We start from the raw sequence: 21,690 nt of genomic DNA on the forward strand, positions 1-21,690 counted from the left end.
TATTTTAATTCTCATATGAGCAATCTGAATAAGACTGAGGGTAATGTCTTTCCATATAAGTGATTCATGTAAAAGTGATATGGATTAAATGTCAAATACATTTTTGACAGGTGAAGGAGAGAATGTATATGACCATTTATTAGTCTCTGAATAGGGTTAAAGGATAGTTCACCCAAAAATAAAAATATAAACTCACCCTCATTTCGTTCCAACAAATACACAATAGGCCAAAATTGGTTGTGGAATACCAAATACATTTTTCAAGGACTTTCACTCAACTCTTTTCCACTGAAGTTCTGCAAAGGACAAGTCTGATAAATCTATGAGAGAAACAGACCAAATTTTAAGTCATTGACAAAGTAAGATAGCTACAGTGGATAAATAATGACAGAACAACTTTTCTCCAGTTAAATATATCAACATTTATTTAATAAAACAGTAAAATATCATGGTACAGTATTTTAGTAAACATAAAGCGTGACTCTATGATATTGTGTCTTAGTGGCAAGATGGCATTGTATAAGGATACAGTTAAATTGTAAAAGTATTGAATATTATAACTAAAATTCAGACTGCATGCATATTTTTCACATTATAGTTACTGAAAGTCCCTCTCATTTCAAAACACGAGTGATGCCTGTGATGTAAATAAAAACAGAAGCAATATTAGAAAACAACAGCAAACAAGTTTACTGACCGACCATGACAACAGATTGAAGCTGATTTCAAAAAGGTCCCAGACCCCAAGCCTTAATGCAGGCAATAGGTCTATGACAAAGAGACTTCACAATGCATACATAAATATCTGAATGAAACATTGCACATGCAATCTTCTCTCTGTGGTACAGTAGTGCCCACTACTAACACCAGGTGACTATGACATCATTCTCACCAAGTGCTTTATCCAGAAAGTACATTGCGATTTAGACTCTAGCAGTCACAGTATATTCCCACATGTCAGCCTGAATATGAGCTCATCTCACATGACTCGTAATGTATGTGCAGGAGGTCATTTATAATGCATGAAAGATCCCGTCATGCCTGTAAGGAAAGAAAACAACAAAACCATTAGGTTTAGACCCCTCACTATTTTACTGATAATAATGCTTATATTTGTAGAAACGGATCAAATGCAGATATTACTGCGGAAAGACAGGTAAAAACAGCAAAATACATTTTTCAGTCAACAATATAATCAAAGACCATCATTATACATATAATACAGTTTTTCTTCTTCACAAAGTCTTGATAAATATCTATTTAATATTATAGGCTATGTATTTATAATTTTTTTAATTTTATATTATTCCTTAGCACCTTCCATACAGTTTTACATTGTTTTTGTTATAGGCTATTGTATATATTTTTTCTTGTCAGCTTTGGAAATATTGTATGTAAACAAAAATTGAAATCAAACTGATTTGCATAATCAGATTGAATTGTCTTAAAAGAAAGCAAAACTTGACAGTCTCACATTTAAATGAAGATGTAGTGAAATTAAAATGTTCAAAATACTAACCTTCATTCTCTCCTATTTTTTTCCTTAAAAAAAGGAAGATTTTGAAGTATCTTTATGCTCTTTTACAACAGTGAGAATATCTGTCAAACTCCAAAAAGGACATTTATGAGACTTCATAGTAATTCTTTTGTCACTTTAAACAGCTGTTGTCTGAAAAAGAGTTGCATGATGCATCCTTTTGCATGTCAGGGAAAAAATAATAGCATATGGGAATGAAACAAAGGCAGATTTTTTTGTGAGCTATCCCTTTAAGTCTGTGCAATCCATTTCACTTGCACATTTCCCTCATTTTGAAGGCATACAGTAAATATTCCCTCTCACAGTCATGGGGCAATACTTTCTCTTTTTTTTCCTCCCGTCATGGAGCAGAGAAGAAAAGCGCTCTTATCTGCGCCTGTAGCTCTCTATGATTTCTGAGAACACTAAGGGCACAGGAGGATGGCAGAACGGACTCCTAACTGAATTTTCTAATTGCTCTCGTCTGCAGAGCGGCCCCCTCCATTAGCAGCGATGCATCCTGGGAGAGAACCTCCCTCTGTGGCCATCCTGCCTCTGAGAAACACCCACCACCAGCAACTGCATCACAGGAGGAGAACCAAGAGGATGGAGAGGGGCAAACCGGGACTGCGCTCCAAGAAACTGGCCATCCTCTCACGGTCGCTCATCATCTGTAGCTCCAGCACCAATGAGGACGCGTCCAGCCCAGAAGAGAGGTACTGTGAGACCTGGGACGCTGGGCTGGATGAGAGGCACCACAGGGACCCGCTTGAAGGGCCAATGGGAAGTTCGGAAAAGTACATCACGAGGAGCATCAGTGTCCAAACGTCTCAGAGGGGACAAGAGGGCCCCAAAAGGACTATGAGGAGGTCCTTCTCCATCAAGGTATGTAGTACTGATGACATCACAGCAGCTGGGCTTTCCTATTGGTTACATGTGAACATAAATGGTTTTCACAGGTAGAATAGACCTTAATCAGGGCATATTTCATTTTTGACAGGAATCAAAACGAGGCTGTGAGTGTGTTCAGTGGATTGTACTGTTGTTAGGACGTTTATATGATGCTTGCCATTGTAAAGAAAGTCTTTAAGTCTATCCCAGCCTCATTTTCATCTATGTTAAATTCAATATGATGTCTAACCTGACTAAGGTCTGTTTACTTTTGTCAGATTTAGAGAGGCCTTAAATAATTTTAATAAAGTTTTTATCACTTTTTTCCCAATTACAAATATTGTTTTAAAAGCTAACGATTAACCAAGTAACTTTAGAAAGAGCATTATTGCCCGCATAATGCACTGCTTTCCTGTCATGTTTAATTTATTCTGCCGTACGAAATATAAAACATTTGTATTGAGGGAAATATGTGTTCACCCTGCGGTGTTAACACTGTTTTTTTAAACAATCTGTATTGTATAACGCGCTATATAAACAAATGTGACTTGACAAAAACAAAATGGGTATTGAAAATGAACAAAAACGCACTGCACAATAATTTCACTGCAGGAAGCATGCACTATGTAATCTTATATAAGCCTGTCACTTATAACCCTTTTAGAGACTGTCTCACGATGATGATATCTGAGAATGCAGAGTATTCCTCAAAAGTTTTCCAATGTTAATTCTGGCTTGCCTTGGGATCAGAGGGATCTCTCCTGGAAATGAATCATTATCACATGGCTTGTGTGATGGGAGATTCTGTGGTTCTGCCCAACTCATTACTCCTGCACAAAAGAGAGCTTGTTGTGATACAGAGAGACACAGAACGCAGAGCTCATACAGCTCACGTAGGACATTCTTGTGAAGTCTTAAAGCATAACATACTGATCAAACACCCTGTGACCTTTGCACAACACATAAAAAGTGTTGTAACAACATTTACTTTGTAATGGCACTGCTGGGACTTTATGAATAAGAGATAGACTGGATTACTATAGCCAGACATTTGACGTGGCATAAAGGCTGATATACTTTGTAACTTATTCTGGACAGCAAACTTAAAAAAGCAAAACAAACATCTGATCAATCTCAAAAAGATGATGCCACAATAATAATAGTGCAGAAAATAAATATCACACACAAGTATGGTTTATCACTTTCTGCGGGTGAGTTGTACACAAATTGGAACACTTTACATTAAGGTTCCATTAGTTAACCTGAACTATCAATGAAAAATACTTCTAAAGCATAGTTGTATCTGTATATGATTTAATGGACCTGAGCTAACATGAACTAATGTTGAACAGTTGTATTTTTAACAACAAACATTAATACTGTAACAAATGTATTGCTCATTGTTAATGCATTTATTTGCATTAACTAAAGGGACCTTATTGTAAAGTGTTACCCACGAAATATACGCTATATTGGCAAAAGTTTTGTGACGTCTACCTTTACATGCACATGAACTTTAATGACATCCCATTCTTAATCTGTAGGGTTTAATGTGGAGTTGGTTCAACTCTTCTGGGAAGGCTTTCCACAAGGTTTAGGTGTGTTTATGGGAATTTTTGACCATTCTTCTAGAAGCGCATTTGTGAGGTCAGGCACTGATGTTGGACGAGAAGGCCTGGCTCACAGTCTCTGCTCTAATTCATCCCAAAGGTGTTCTATCGGGTTGAGGTCAGGACTCGGTGCAGGCCAGTCAAGTTCCTCCACACCAAACTTGCTCATCCATGTCTTTATGGACCTTGCTTTGTGCACTGGTGCGCAGTCATGTTGGAACAGGAAGGGGCCATCCCCAACGTTGGGAGCATGAAATTCTCCAAAATGTCTTGGTATGCAGAAGCATTAAGACCATGGAAACCAATTCAATGAAGCTCTCTACGCACTGTTCTTGAGCTAATCTGAAGGCCAAATGAAGTTTGGAGGTCTGTAGCTATTGACTCTGCAGAAAGTTGGTGACTTCTGCGCACTTTGCGCCTCAGCATGCGCTGACCCCGCTCTGTGATTTTACATGGCCTACCACTTTGAGGCTGAGTTACTGTTGTTCCCAATTGCTTCCACTTTGTTATAATACCACTAACAGTTGACCGTGGAATATTTAGTAGTGAGGAAATTTCATGAATGGACTTCTTGCACAGGGGGCAACCTATCACGGTACCCCACTAAAATTCACTGAGCTCCGGAGAGCAACCCATTCTTTCACAAATATTTGTAGAACTGTCTGCATGCCGAGGGTGTTAGGCACCCTCAAACTAAGCAATCCTGTCTACATTGGATAAGGCAAGAGGTGACACAACACAACAAATTCCCAATGTTAAACTTATCCCGCGTTCTATTTCTGAAGCACTTCAAGCACTCGCTGGGCAGGGGAAGATTGATGTGGCAGACTGAGTTTTTTGCTTTATTTGGTAATATATATATTAATAAAATAGTATTAGTAATAAAATGGGAAAAAAATCACTCTATGGACGAGTGGCACCCCTAGCATTTGCCTATTCCGCCTATGCTGCGGGCCGGGCCCTGATGCCTAGTGTTTGACTTTATACACCAGTGGCCATGGGAGTGATTGGAACATCTGAATTCAATGATTTGGAGGGGTGTCCCAATACTTTTGGCAATATAGTGTATGATGATACTCAGTGTCCCACAATGCAATATTCTTCACTTGACATGATCAGAATTTGCCTGCATTTTCTCCCTCTTCTTCTTATTTCAAGATGGAGATGTTAACATCATAGCCAAATTCTGATTTGTTCATCACATAAAAAATGAAAAGTCAAATCGCATTGTTGGATACTATGTTTCACGACTGATCATCTGAGTATTTCAAGCAAACAGAACATTCGCATACAGTGCACAGCAGTAGTAATATGGTATTATGGTTTTCCAACCTGTATGAATCTACTGCCAAAAATAGGGACTGTTTTGAAAGTTAGTTGAAATAAAAATTACAGGCACTTGACAATTTTGATCATGACCATTTTGGTTTCCTGAGCCGTTCCTGAGTAAAATGGCCCCGCCCCACTCTCTTTAACACTCATCTAGTTAATTCTATGAAACATTGAAGCTCTTTATAGAGGGGCCCTGTAAAGGTCACTGATGTGGTACATGGTCTAATAAAGCACAGCTATTATGGTCACATTTACTTCAGCTGTCAAACCGTAGATTTTTCTTTTGGTTGTGAACAGTACTTTTTATATGAAGGAATAGTAGTGGCCTTGTCTGACTGTTCTGATGGTTCCTCTGGAACAGGAAAGCAGTTTCTGGAGAATGTGTGTCGCCACACGCGAGGAGGGCCTACAAGTGGGTGATAGCAAACTTCAGTCCAGCGACAATGGTGGTACTGTTGGTCAGGATTTACACAGGTAATAATCAGCTCATTTTGACTGTTTTATATGTTGTTCTAACACAGGCTTCAACAATAAGGATCTTTCTGCTGGTCAAAATAGGCCAGTATTTCAGTTTCACTGACCCCCAAGGGAAAAATGACACATTTAGCAATTTTCAGTAACGTATTTTTAAGATTTGCAATCAGATGCAAAGTTGACGTATTGTATATTAGGACTTATTTACAAACAATATTTACAACAGATATAATATTTATTATTAAAATTTACATTAAAAGTTAAATATAAGGGTTCATCATTTAATCAAACTCCATAAAGCATGCATACATTTATAAATTAAGTGTTAAATCAAATAAACATCATTAATATTTAAAAGTAATACAAATTATTAAAACAATAATTTATTGAAATTCTTAAATGAAACCATTAAATCAAATAAGCATTATTTGTTAAAATAATATTTATTATTAAAATTGTAATTAAAATTATGTAATACAATTTGTATTAATTCAATAATAATAATAAGTATTATTATTAATAAATTATTGAAATTATTTAATGAAACCATTAAATAAAACAAGCATAATTCATTAAAATTATATTCATTCCATGTGTCCAGCTTATTGTGAATTTCGCTAACAAATAATATCATCATCATTATTATTAATAGTATGTTCAAAAACAGTCCCCAGTCCATCGGTCCGTCCTTATTGCCAGACCCTCTAATCTATTGACATATTCCCATGAAAAATACATGCGTGTAAACATACACCACACACAACTCTCTGCATATTACAGTGAAAATGCAAGTGCTCTAATTGACAAATTTTCTTGTTTGTTGTCTCTAGGGACACTTATATCTACTTTGGAGATAGGCTTGCCCCATTTAACGGACAGGTTATAAACGATCAAGCAAAACAGGATCCTGATCCAGAGAGAAAGCCTGTGCTGAAGACTGCGTGTAGAACCACCAGTACTGAAGTAAGTCTTTATTGTCCATTAGAAACATCAAAACATTCCTCTGATCTGATTAGAGGCCAGTTCTGTGGGCTGGGATGGATGAATGTCTATTCTAAGATTTCTGAAAATGTCAGACGACCAGCCGAGATCCCAAATAACTCCACTCCTACAAACTCTGCTATGCTTCTGACAGCGGGCGGACATCGCTATGCAGAAAATCAGGAGCTTATTTCTCTGAACAAAACGTCTATTGTTCTTGTTTGATTTTTCAATCCAACAAAACGAGCGTGCTGTTTAGTTGAGAATGGTTTCAATTAGCCATATTACAGAAATACTTGAAGTAATCAGTGAACTTCAGAAATATCAGGAAACCGTCTGCCTTGGAAAAACGAAGGAACTCTTTTGAATTAGGCAGTCAGAAACATTTTACTTTGGAATTCTGAGATTTAAGTTTACTCAAACAGTACAAAAAGAAAATAGAATGAATGTCAACCATTTCCATGACATTTTCAGTAATTAATGAAAATGGGAATGCAAAACTTGATGTTCGAGTGTTGTGGGTGGTTGCTAGGGTGTTGCTGTGCTGTTGCTATGGTGTTCTGGGTTATAGCCACTGATCTATATAAATGACCATATATATATATATATCTATATAAATATATAAATGTCATTTATATAGATCAGTGGTTATAGCCCACCGCAAATTCTCTAGATATGGCTCGGGTCCCTTTTTCAATGTAAATCTATGGGATTATTACAGCCGTTATCGTCTGCCAGGTGAAAATCGTATGTCTGATCACTTAGAAAAATAAAACCTCACTGCTTTTCCAAAATAGATATGATTTAAATCTCTAGCACAAATGTTGTGAGACAAATTGCATCCAAAGTTTATTACTTAGGATTATGAGTTTGTACAAATCACTGAGGTTACACCTTATTCCAATAGTCCACTTTAGGCCCTGTTTACACCTGGTATTAAGATGCGTTTTGGTCGACCGGATCACAAGTGGACGACACTAAATACAGGTGTAAACAGGGGCTAAAACATTTTGAGCTTGTCCACTTTCGACCACTTCCAGAGGTAGTCAAAAACGCATTCGACCTGATTGTTTTCGTAGTGTAAACGCTCATGTGGTCGAACAGCCACAAAAGACCACCAACTCTCCGCCTACTGACCTAATGCGTAAACTTTATGGGAAGCGAGCTAGCCAGACAGGATTTAAACTTTGTCGGCTGAAGACCCAAGTTTGGTTTGAACACGAAAAATTTACAAATCACAATTCTCTCACTATTCCTGATTTCTAACACACACTCACAGCGCTCTGCGTAGTCTTGCGGCTATCAGAGCAGAAATTAAATCTTCTGCTCTCCGTATGTTTTTCCATCATGTAAATTGCGCGAGCTTATTTTGAAAAAATATAAGATTTGAAAAACACATACATTTACCCGCCCATAGACCCTCCCCTCGAAGAAATCAGGACAGAACTGGTTGAAAGTGAACAAAAGAGACGGATTAAAACACCAAGTGTAAACGGGTCTTACATCTTTATACCAGATGTAAACAGGGCCATTCTAGTAAGTAACTTTGCAACTACATGTCAGCAAACGCTCATTAATTTCCATCTACATGTCAACTAAGTCTGGTTGGAGTATTAGTAGACTGTACAGTTAGGGTTACAGTTAGAATAAGTTGACATGTACTTGCAAAGTTACTTATAGTCAGGATAGTGTCTGTTAATAGGGACCATGAAAATAAAGTGTTAGCAGGTATTAGGCAGACAGTCTACTAATACTCTAGTGACTGCTAGTTGACATGTAGCTGCAAAGTTACTTATTGTTAGTAGAATGTCTACAGTGGACCATCAAAATAACATGTTACCATCACAGACTAGTAGTAATAGTGATGCTTACCTTAGCAAACACCACATAACCAGCTAAGCATACTTGGGTTCTTCTACCTCGTCTGAAATGCACAGGTCAAATGTGATTAAATAGACCTTAACCAACAGAATCCATCCAAGACACTGAGCAGATCCCAGATGCAGCAGAAACTAATTTGATTCAGGACGGGAAAAGACGCAGAATCTTACAGGGCTTTCGGTACGATCCACTCAGATTTGTTTCCATGCTTGTTTGCAGGGTTTCTCTCCATGTGAAAGCAGAGCTCTGTTCACTAATGTCAATGAATCAGACCATCTTGGCTACAGTTTCGGAGAAAAGGAGGCAATGGGAAACAACAATAACTTGAAGGTGGGAAGCAAACCCTGTTTTTTCCCTTCAGTTTAGAGTGCCTTGTGACGCATATTTAGCTACATCAGGGTTATATTATATGTTGTTTTGGGTGGTATGACTGAAATTGATATATTATGGATGCCAGTTTCTGCCTTACAGTGAACAATACATTTACAAATATATATTATATAAGAAATAAAGTCATTTTGTAATATTTAATGTCTTAAGAAATACAGTTGCAGTTGTGATACATAGCCCAATTGTGAGATATAAAGTAGCAAAGCCGCATTTTATGAGAAATAAAGTCGCATTTATGAGAAATAAAGATGCAGGTGTGAGATATAAAGGCAAATTCAAGAAATAAAGTCGTTGCGTTGGTAACACTTTACAATAAGGTTGCATTAACTAACAACAAGCAAAACATTTGCTCAGTATTAATACATATTTGTAAACTATGGTTAGTAAAAATTACAACTGTTCATCATTAGTTAATTTTAGCTCAGGACAGGTTCATTAAATAATGTTAACAGATACAACTTTGAATGTTTGAATTAACATTACCTAATATAAATAAATGCTTTAGACGTGTTTTTCATTGTTAGTTCATGTAAGCTAATGTAGTTAACAAATGAAAACTTACTAAATAAAAGTATTGGTAACACTTTACAATATCAAGGATGCATTAAATCAACATATTAGAATGATTCATCTGAAGTGTCATGTGACACTGAAGACTGATGCTGAAAATTCAGCAATTTTAATTTGAAAAGATATTAAAATAGAAAACAGTTTTTTAACATTTTAATAATATTCCACAATTTAGTTTTTTACTGTATCTCTGATAAAATAAATGCAGCCTTGGTGAGCATAAGAAACTTTAAAATGTCAAAACATTCAAATGTCTTACTTCCCCAAAACGTTTATTGTGGTGTAATTCAGCCCATACCACCCAGCCCTGTTTCGTAATGATTTCTAGAACACATTTGTGCCTGTATGCAGATGCCAATTATTAAGGTGTCAGAAGATGACAGCAATAACTGTGATGATGAGGATCAGAGCTGCCAAGAGACCTCCTGCAAAAGATCTCGCTCCAACTCCACCAGTAAGACAAACCTGTATGAACACAAGACATTTCACACAATGCAAGAGTCATAACACTAGTCCAAATAATGTCTCCATTTAATAAAGCTGCACCACAGCACTGCTCTAAGTCACTGCACAAACTCTAAGAAACCCTTGAGAATATCCAACAGAAGATGTTTTGAGCTCCTGAATATAAACAAATGATGTCCTACTCTCGCTTCCCATCAGTCCACTTATCCATGCACATACTTGCATACTTTTTACATTGTCCAACATCGAGAGGACATCTTATGTAACTTCACATGTCCACGTGCTTTTAGGCGTTCACCCGTACTGGATTGGAGATTTGGACACCATCATTATGAAGACGCCAGAGCTGTTCCCGTGTCACGCCCACGCCACCGCAGGGTTTTACGGCAACAGGAAGTCTCTCTCTCAACAGCTGGAATTCCCTCATAGCATTCCACAGGTGAGGGAGGGTGACCGGATCATGCAAGCGGAACTGTTTTGAACAGATTAAAAGCCTGTTTACACCTAGGACGATAACACAAAAAGTCATGTTATGAGTTATGACATAAAAGGTCATAATTGTGACATTCATGCCTGGTTTTACAGACAAGGAAATATCTTAAATTAAGTCAATGCCATTGTTTTGGTTAAAGATGCCCTGTCTGTGAAACCTGAAAGTCATAATTGCGATTTCATAAACTCATGACAGTATGCCATGATTTAGTATGTAACTTTTTTGACTTTTCATCTCATCAATATGACTTAGTGTGTAGTAATTTTGACTTTTATTTTAATTTTAATTTAAGTTGTATTCATTAATTTCTCTTTTTTACTCTTCTTTTTTTTCTAAATTATTTAAGTACATCAACGTATTTTATTTCAGATATTTTCATTTAAGTTTTTTAGGTTTAATATGATTTAATATGTAATATTTATATATTATTTTACTTCAGCTTTATATCATATACAGTATATAGTTAGTTAGTTAGTTAGTTAGTTAGTTAGTTAGTTAGTTAGTTAGTTAGTTAGTTAGTTAGTTAGTTAGTTAGTTAGTTAGTTAGTTAGTTAGTTCGTTAGTTAGTTAGTTAGTTAGTTAACAATAACAATACTATGGGCAAAATATTATATCACGGCATAACTAATTTTATATCATGGTAACGGTATACGCCGCACAATAAACTTATTTTTGGTGTAAATAGTATAACATAAATATAGTAATAAAATAAATATCAATATGAAGAAGAAAAAAAAAAAGAAAAAAAAAATATATATATATATATATATATATAATGAATAAATGATAAATGTAAGTTTGTTTTTTAATAATTTTTTATTATAAAATTAAAAGTTTTAATATTTAAATTAAAATGTAAAAATGTTTTTAAACTGTGTCACTGATGTAGCAAAATCGCGACTTACAATTGCACAGAATACACTGACTAATGGCAATATTTTTTATTTTTTTTTGTAAGTTACATTTTTGAGTTTACAAATATGGTGAAGTGCCTGGTTATACTGGATTGCGGATGGTTAGTGTAAAAAATCACTTAGGCTACAAAAGCAGTGCAGCTGTTGAGTTCTATGTTCCGGACTTGTTTTGCCTGACGAGTTCTGAATGAGAGTAGAGCGGTGAATGTTGAATAGCCTTTCAGCTGTTGCACTTTATTTGATAAGGCCATCGCTATACTGGTAATCAAATAAATGACTGTTGCAGTAAGTGCTCAAATCATCTCTCTCTTTCTCTAGAAGTGTTCTCTACCAAGTGCTTTCCCTCTCACATCAGCAAAGTGGCTATTTTTAATGAACGTCATGGGAATGCCACAAGTAACGCAAATAGTGTACGAACACATCTGCTCTGTGAAGCCCAATTTCATGAAATAAAAACATCTCATATTGTCCTTTTTGGCCTTGAGCGTTTGACCCGCTGCTTACCACATTATTTGTGCGCTCCTCTGTCTCTGCAGGCTGTGGTTAGACCATCTCGCTCTCTGAGTTCAGCACACTTGGTTCCCTCCTGCAGCAGCGTACAGGCATTTATCATCTCCAACATTGTCCTCATGAAGGGCCATGGCAAGGTAACCAAACACAAGTCATATCTATGCAACAAAAAATAAGATGCATTGAATGTTCACCATTGAAACTGCTCTTGTGGTATTCCAGGGCCTGGGATTCAGTATAGTAGGAGGCAGAGACAGCATGTATGGCCCAATGGGGATTTACGTGAAGACCATCTTCCCTGGAGGTGCAGCGGCCGCTGATGGAAGACTACAGGAAGGTGGACTCATTAGTTAAATATCATACTGTAATTGGTAATGGATCTAACACTTACCTCAAAATGAAGCTTTCCCATCAACACTCACAGCTGCATTACCCAGAAGTGGATAGAAAACGATATTAGTGTTTCTGGATTACAGGAGACGAGATACTGGAATTGAATGGTGAATCTTTGCACGGCTTGACCCATGAAGATGCCTTACAGAAGTTTAAAGTGAGTAACCTGTTTTGTCAAACTGACTGATATGGGTTGTTTTAAAAGCTGATGGCTGATTTAACAGTAACTTTAATAGAAAAATGTAATTAAAAACACAAAATTATACACACACACACACACACACACACACACACACGCATATACACCGATCAGGCATATGACCACTGACAGGTGAAGTGAAAAACACTGATTATCTCTTCATCACGGCACCTGTTAGTGGGTGGGATATATTAGGCAGCAAGTGAACATTTTGTTGTCAAAGTTGATGTGTTAGAAATAGGAAAAATGGGCAAGCGTAAGGATTTGAGCGACCAAAGGGCCAAATTGTGATGGCTAGACGACTGGGTCCGAGCATCTCCAAAACTGCAGCTCTTGTGGGGTGTTCCCGGTCTGCAGTGGTCAGTATTTATAGTGGCCCAGGGAAAGAACAGTGGTGAACCGGCGACGGGGTCATGGGTTGCCAAAGCTCATTGATGCAGCGAAGGTTGGCTCGTGTGGTCTGATCAAACAGATGAGCTACTGTAGCTCAAATTACTCAAGAAGTTAATGCTGGTTCTGATAGAAAGGTGTCAGAATACACAGTGCATCACAGTTTGTTGCAGCTGCATAGCCGCATACCAGTCAGGGTGCCCACCCTGATCCTTGTCCACCACCGAACACACCAAAGTGGGCACGTGTGCATCAGAAATGGACCACGGAGCAATGGAAGAAGGTGGCCTGGTCTGATGAATATCGTTTTTTTTACTTACTTTGATAATGCGCCCTGCCACAAAGAAAAAATGGTTCAGGAATGGTTTGAGGTGTTGACTTGGCCTCAAAATTCCCAGATATCAATCAAATCGAGCATCTGTGAGATGTGCTGAACAAACAAGTCTGATTCATGGAGGCCCCACCTCGCAACTTAAAGGATCTGCTGCTAACATCTTTGTGCCAGATACCACAGCACGCCTTTAGGGGTCTAGTGGAGTCCATGCGTCAACGGGTCAGGGCTGTTTTGGCAGCAAAAGGGGGACCAACACAATATTAGGAAGGGTGTCATAATGTAATGCCTGATCGGTGTATATTATATATTTTACATTATATATGTCATATATATATATATTTTTTTCATGAGTACAAAGAAAAATATACAGTAACCAAAATGCAATTATTATAATAGCAACCATAGCTAACATTTCTTTCTATAAATTTAACATAAAGAATATAATATTATGTTTAACCTCATCATAGAAACTTAAGGTAACATACATAATATAATACTGATATGAACACTATAATATATTTAATGCTACAATATAGGAAATAAATACATAAAAAATGCTAAAATTAAATACATTTATTTTATACAATATTTACTCAAAAAGTCTAAAAAAAATCCAACTATCACCTGATTAATCCACCTAGACAATATGTCGATCTATCAATAATCCATCAGGTTTCATCAGCAATAAACTTGTTTTCTCTTTCTGAAGCAAGTGAAGAAGGGTTTGTTAACGCTGGTAGTGAGGACCAGTCTGCGGGTGGGCGCCATGCTGGGCAGCAACGGACAGGTGTCTCAGCTATGCCGATCCAGATCGCTGAGCTCCAGCACCGGTATAAGTCGAGTCAGTGCTGATCTGGGAGACTATAACTGCCTCAACACCTCTGCAAAACCCCAGGACAGAGTCATGATGGAGATCACGTTGCATAAGGGTACATATCCAAATCTCATTGTTCAAAGTTTATTCATCACATACACACTGGCACAATCACGGTGAATTGTTTTGTCTACCAGCACAAACTATGAAATATAAAATTAGTTGTTAGCTTCGCATACAAAACTACTGTATGACTTCAGAATAGTTATACATAATGCACGAGTTATAGTAGTTTTCTGATATCTTTTTTTTTTTCAGTTTCAGTCCCTATTCCTTGTAATCGCACGACAAATAATGACTAGTGAATTATTCAGTATTGCTCGTTTTGTGTTTCACAGAAGAAAGAAAAATATGCGGATTCGAATGACACAAGTCTTTCAAAGTCAGTGAATGATGACACAAATGTCATTTTTAAGTGGACACATTTCTGACTAGGTTACAAACTGAATTGCAATCGTTGCTTAGACTGCAGAGGGTTGAGAAACATTCACAAGACCATGTCAAAACCGAACACTGTCGAAGGTGTGAAAAACACTGAAGTTGCTTAAGTTGCATATCACACATCAATCAAACGCTTTCAGTCTGAGCTCTGCGCATAAACGTCTCCAGAGCTAAATCGTGCCTGATTTGTGTAGCTGCACAACAGCATAAATCCAAAACCTTGAGTTACTAAAAATACTTACCCTACAGTAAGGACATTGTCTCATCTTTACTTTAATGTTGTCTTAAAGGATAGTTCAAGCAATAATGAAAGTTGTCCAAACCCATTTGATTTTCTCTCCTATAATGGGTAAAAAGGGAGATATTTTAAAAATATCCAAAAATCTCTAAGTAATTTACAGTCAAACTACAAAAAGGTAAAAAAAAAAATAGGCCCTTGTATTATGAGTCTTCTGAAGCTGTGCAATAGCTTAAAGTCAGCACGAAATGGAAGTTGTGATATTAATCTAAGTGAAAAGAATTCTTGAACGAGCAAAATGTAGGACGGGAATTGATTGGATTGTTGTGATATGGTAAATCATTTATAATAAATACTGCAATATTTCATTAAAAGCTAGATTTGTCCATTTTGATTTTGTGGTAACTTTAAGGAACAAACCTACAATGGAAAAGGCACATTTTTTTATTAAAATATCCAAAAACCACTAGAACAATGTTATAAATATGTTGTTGACTTGTGTACTTACATTATCCCAAATGTTTCCAAGAATTTTTAAATCCAGAGAAAGAAGCGATTTTAACCAGGACACGGACCGTGACCATGTGTCGCCTATCAATGACATCATACCCGCGTTACCCTCGATTTGGAAACACCATGGAAGCACTCTTTAATATATTGTTTTATTAGACAGGTGAACAACTGTTTGAATACAGAAAACAAATCATTGTTATAGAGCTCAACACATTTAGTCTTATTGTTTAAATCTCATTTTCTTTAACCGAAAGTACCATGTTTTACCAGGTCTAATATCGATCTAGCTTATTGCAGTGTGCAACAAGTGACTCATAGTAGCCGAGAAGCATTATAATATAACTTTCAACACAATCTGCAGCATAATAAAAGCTCCGTGAAATGAAGGCATCATCAAGCTATCCTTTGTTTTGAATAAGGATATAATAATAAATAATATAATTATAAAATAATTACATAGTGTGGCTTTAATATACATTCACCACCATGTTTCAAATCTCATCTCTAAAATCACATCTTATTGTAAGTGATTATGATGACTACAAAAGTCTGGGAAGAAAATGAACATGTGAGGATAATGTATAATGTGTATTTTGTATTGTCCAGAGTTTGGCGTAGGTCTAGGCATTGGCTTGTGCTGTGTACCTTCAGCTGGCGGCTGCCCGGGAATCTTCATTCACACGCTGTCACCAGGATCAGTGGCACACATGGATGGACGATTAAGGTTTGAACCTGATACATCTTTAATAGTAGAATGTTGCCAATAACATAAAAGACATAAATATGAGATATGAGACTCCAGTGTACATTTTTAGCAAATCTATATATAATTCCACCTCACCTGTAGGCAATATTATACTTGTCGTGTGTCAAATAATATTCTCCATTCACGAAATGTAAATCATTTGAATAATCTCAATTTGCTTTAGTTAAATGTTTGGCAGATATATAGCAAATTGCAATTCCCCCCAAAAAAGTTTAAATGTACAAAAATTATAGTTGCATTTAAAAAAAAAAAAGTTTTCACTCAAAAATAGTTTTTGTTCAGTGAACTTCATTACCTCTAAATTATGGAAAGCTCTGTGCAATTCATTTATATCCATACGACATGACAAGTTTAAACAAATAATATTTTCTTGAATCAGTTGAAAGAGAACGCAATCCCATGCTGGGAAATACAGATCCATTGCCCAGTTAGTTATGTCACCAAAAACCATTCATTTAGTCTCAACACAAAGTGATTTAGTCAACTTAAATTTAGCACATTTTATTGTAATGGACTTAATGAAATTAAGCTTTAACTTTATTGTCCCCAGGGGTAAATTCTTCTCCATAGCACTGCACTTGTTTAACACACACAACATAACCAACATAACATGAAAGATATAATACAGGGAAAGAGTACAGGCCGTGCTGTCGCAGCAGAAAATGCGCCATTTTCATTCAATTAAGATACACTGATGGCAAAATGTTCAAGTACTCTGTCGCATTGACACATTTTAACAAAGTAATTTGAACAAGCACAAAAAAATCGCTCTCAAATATTTTAGTGTGGTCTTTTTGCAAAAATATGTTAATTTGATGTTTTGAGGCTACGTGAAGGCACGTTTCCGCAATGTTTTACTTTAAGATTAGGATGTATATGATAAAAAGTAACTTTTCTCCAAGTTGTGGTTTGGTACTGATCATTTTTGGTAAGCAAAATGATATACTCCATGTCCTGTTATAAATGGCAACATTATTTTATTTTCCTAAGTGTGGTCTCTTTTTAAAACTAACCAAACTGTAGCGCTGTGAATTGCTGTAATACTGTGTGCGGTTACTGGGTTGTTAATAAGTAGAATGTGAATGTTTGTCAGATGTGGCGATGAGATCATGGAGATCAATGACACGGTGGTTTGCAACATGACACTGAACGATGTGTACACGGTTCTGAGTCAGTGCAGCCCGGGCCCGGTTCAGATCATCATCAGTCGACACCCTGACCCAAAAGTAGGTCTACTTTCCCTTCAGGAGTATAACATAAGAGAGCATCTCCTGGCATGGGCCAGATTTACTCACATGTGCCATGACAATTTACACTTCATTATGGCTGTGGGCAGTCAAACCTTCACAATTGTGTTCATAAGTTAGACCTTGTCAGAGTGTGTGCTAAAATATCAATGCCATAAATTGCATGTGTTTCTCTGTGTACATGAAGGTTTCTGAGCAGCAGCTCAATGAGGCGATCGCTCAGGCGGTGGAGCACAGCAGACTGAGGAGAGACAGGAGTCAGTGGAGTATGGATGGATGTAACAGCAGTGAGTTATTGATCTTTTGTTTGCTCTGAAGGCCTATTTCACACATCCTGCATCTGCAGCGTAATTGCAACTGTTACTGTGGCACTGTACAGAACGTAAACTTATTTTGGGGTTACCACATTAACATCTAAGTGAAAGTGTTACTGTGAGTGGGTTAAAATTGATCATCGTGTAATCTAATTAATTCCAGGAGGATCACAATTACAAATGCATACCAATGGTAATGCATTTAAAGGTGCAGTAAGCCATTTCTGAGAAACGCTGTTGAAAGTGAATCGGACACACTTGTAGCCAATCAGCAGTTGGGGGCGTGTCCACTCATGATGGGGGACGAGAGAGAGCAAGCAAGAGGGAGACTGTAGAAAGAGAGATGGCTGAGATTACAAAAGAGAAAAGGTCAGAGGAATATTACTGGGAAAAGAAGGATTTTGTTCAGGCAAGAGCTTTAGGACTCGCATTAATATTAGAAAAGCTTTCTAACATTAGTTTTATTATGTTTCACAGAGCCAAGAAATACTGTTGTAATGTTAGCTATAGTAACAGGACCATTTTGAGTGCCATTGTTTTTCTGGAACTGGTGTGCTGCCGGCAACTATATACTCTTGTGTACTTTTTGTGTTCTTCCTTGTTATTGGTTTATCATCTTTGCTTTATTTTTTTGCGAAGCATTATTTTGCTTCGCTTCAGCTTTGATGAGACATCCACTCTTGCATTGCGTGCTTGTGCATTTTAGGGGCGGAGCAAAGAAAGGAGGGGTGTGTTTGTTTAGGTTATTAACTGTGTTTTTCAGAAATCACTTACTGCACCTTTTAAGAGTTGGTTGTGCCTGGATTCAGTCAGATTTACTGAAAAAAGTGTTGTTTGTGTACCATATACACATGCTGCTGACATGAGGTGTGTGAGTTGTAAACGGTTTTAGTTGTAAAGTTATGCTTTACTTAGAAGTGTGAAACCAGGGCTCAGGACTCAGACTTAAAGGGTCACTTCAGTGATTTAGCATTAAGCTTTATATCAGTAGAAACCCCATAGTATATTTGAATTATGGTACTTTCCCCCCTCATATCCCCCTGACACGAGAGAATTATGCATTTTATTTCTGGAAAAAATCCTCCGATGACGCAAATATCACCATTTTGCGTCATCTGAGGATTTTTTCCAGAAATAAAATAGCCAGAGGCTAGAGACTACAGCCAGTAGTAGGAGCTGTTCCGCATGTTTTCAACCCGCCCACAGGGGAGAGATGTCACTCACAGAATGTAAATGCGCTCGGCTCGGCCTCGGGCCTTCATAACCGGAGCGGTGCAGAGCAAAGTGAGTGTTTCAACTTTTCAATTAATTCCTAAGAAAGTTTAGCTTTCCATAAGTGATCAGAAAACGTGCCAGACTGGACACTCGCTGAGATTGACAAGCGCGCTTACCTCAGCTCTTACTTCGCTCTCGTGCTGAATAAAAATCTGACTCCTGCTGCGTTTGTCCCGTGACTTTCGTTCGGCTCACTCACACTTTATTGAAAATACACGTTCAGTTTTTAATTGTAGTGTTTATTCTCTAACTAACTGAACGAAATTATTGTATTATTATGAAGATCAAAACGATGCTGGGGGCGGTGTAGGGAGTGGCCTCGTAGGGCAGCGAAGCAAGTGCATTCTGGGAGTTGTTGTCTTTCATCCACATGAGACAAAAATACATTTTCTGTCTTTTCTCAGTCTAGAAGGCACCAAATTCAAAAATAATTTCACATTTCTACTACATAAATGACACATTTTAAATACACATTCATCTTCCCAGCGCTGAAGTGCCCCTTTTAAAAACTTTAAATTGTTTCCAACATGACTTGCACGGTTTCAGTGGTCATGGAAAACTTGGAAATGTTAAAGGTCCCATGGCATGGCATTTTTCTATTATTTTATAATGTTTCCTGAGGTGTACTTATATTTTTAGTATGATTTTTACATTAAAAAATGTCATAATTTAGAAATAAAAGGCATTTTTTTCTATACTGTTATTACCCCTCTGGCTGAATGTCCTGTTTCAAGGGGCGTGTCTGCTGTAAGACTTCAGTGAAAATGCCCACTGTTGTGATTGGCTGACATCTTTGCATTTGAAATGAGTGTTAGATTATGTTGCAGAGGAAGGGGAGGTAACCTTTCCTGGTATGATGTCATAACAGGACAATTCCAGATCAGCTCATCTGAGCTCTCATTTTCAAGGCAGAGAAAGACAGCCAGAACTCGGTTTACACCCATCAACATTTCTAGCCACTTGGGGACCATATACAGGCTAGGGGAACTCATATTAATGTTAAAAAACCTCATAAAATTAAATGTTCATGCCATGGGACCTTTAAGGACATTTTCAAATTGTGACCTACATTTTTTTTTTTTAAATCAAGCATACATGAATATAAGTTAAAAAAAAATTTTTTTTTTAAAGTCATGGAAATTTCCATAGTGAATATTTTACAATAAATATAAAATATAAACGTAAAATCCAATATGTATGTATGTTTGTATACATATATATATATATATATGTATGTATGTATGTGTGTGTGTATTTATATATTATGGATGTAACAATACCCTCATGTTACGATTCGATACATATCATGATACTGAACTCACGATACGATATTTTTGCTATACTCCTAGACATATGGTAAAAGGTTAACAAAAAATGTACTGTTGATTAAAATGCTAAATTTGGTATTACATTGGGGGTGGAAATGAATAGGCTTGAACTTGGTGCTGGTAACCAAATGCACAGGTCAATGGTGACACCAAAATAAAAATATTCATGATTCTGACTAGAATATCACTAAACTAGATATATTTAAAATAATGTAGGCCACTTTTTACAGGTAACATAAGACATTTGCCATTATCAGGAACCATAAATATATCCCCCATTGCATTATTATACATTATATTCAACATTATATATAGTAGTTTAATGTATTACTGACACTCAACTCTGTAAACTTACATTTTCTCTCGCGCAATAATTTTCAATTTTGGGTGAACTATACACAATACAGATCGTCACAATCCACGATAAATATTGTTGCATTTTTGTATTGCGATATATTGTAAGACAATATATTGTTACACCCCTAATATATGTATATAATAAAAAAAAAATATTTACTGTATATACACACACACACTGGGCCATCGAAAGGTAGAGATGATTCTCAGGGCCCCGGCTGTCAAAGCCATGCACCCATGTCTGCTTAGTCGCTTGTTTACAATTTGTACAAAATGAACTGTCCATGGTGACTCTTCTGCAGAGAAGAGAAGATAGGCAGTTGGTTTAGACATGTCTGTATCTGATCTTAGGTCTGAGGAGATCAGAACCCTGTTCGCACAGCAGACAGAAGTGTATCCGCTGTCTGGAGAGGACCGCGAGTCATCTGACCTGTAGACGAGCGCAGAAACCCATGATCCGATCATGCAGTGAGGGGGCCTACAGCCAGCGTTGTATACCAGCCAGCGTCACCAATCAATCCTTCCTACACCCAGAGCACGTCACCAGAGTACAGAGCATGGACGTCTCTTTAACAACCAACAGTGAAACTTCACTTAATAACACACTTTCTCCAGCTTCGTTCACTGATGACGACTACAACATTCCTTATAAATGTCCAGTAAATTTCACTGGACAACAAACATTAGATGTGCATACAGGTGGGGTGAGAAATTCTACGCCGGGACTTACAAACCATACACGGAGGTACTGCAGACGACAGGAAGTCACCAGTCAGGAAGCACTGACTGATTCGAGCAGCTCTAGTCGAGGTTCACCAGTAAAAGAGGAAGATCTGCTGCCTTCTCAAAGCAATTGCCAGGTATGACTATATACAGTACACATTTATGAAATGCACTATTTTCTATTGAGCAATTATTTTGTTCTTTGTTTTTTCTTCCTTGTGTAGGGTTTCACATCAATTATTATTATGTCAGTGAGGTTATGCCCAATAAA

The 21,690-nt window shown here is 37.1% G+C and overlaps 1 protein-coding gene across 1 annotated transcript in view; it reads left to right on the forward strand.

The window, feature by feature from the left end:
- The window catches only part of il16 (interleukin 16), a 48,326-nt gene that overhangs the window by 10,905 nt on the left and 15,731 nt on the right, over window positions 1-21,690 (forward strand). Inside the window, exons 2-15 of the mRNA XM_079810449.1 lie at window positions 2,007-2,401; window positions 5,711-5,823; window positions 6,654-6,786; window positions 8,905-9,015; window positions 9,997-10,099; window positions 10,401-10,549; window positions 12,054-12,164; window positions 12,250-12,364; window positions 12,504-12,577; window positions 14,053-14,272; window positions 16,016-16,133; window positions 17,269-17,401; window positions 17,610-17,709; window positions 21,048-21,556. Coding sequence (XP_079666575.1) covers window positions 2,007-2,401; window positions 5,711-5,823; window positions 6,654-6,786; window positions 8,905-9,015; window positions 9,997-10,099; window positions 10,401-10,549; window positions 12,054-12,164; window positions 12,250-12,364; window positions 12,504-12,577; window positions 14,053-14,272; window positions 16,016-16,133; window positions 17,269-17,401; window positions 17,610-17,709; window positions 21,048-21,556 — 2,384 coding nt within the window. The remainder of the gene's footprint in view (window positions 1-2,006; window positions 2,402-5,710; window positions 5,824-6,653; window positions 6,787-8,904; window positions 9,016-9,996; window positions 10,100-10,400; window positions 10,550-12,053; window positions 12,165-12,249; window positions 12,365-12,503; window positions 12,578-14,052; window positions 14,273-16,015; window positions 16,134-17,268; window positions 17,402-17,609; window positions 17,710-21,047; window positions 21,557-21,690) is intronic.

This window comes from Gobio gobio (assembly GCF_949357685.1).
Source record: "Gobio gobio genome assembly, chromosome: 2".
NCBI lineage: Eukaryota > Metazoa > Chordata > Actinopteri > Cypriniformes > Gobionidae > Gobio > Gobio gobio.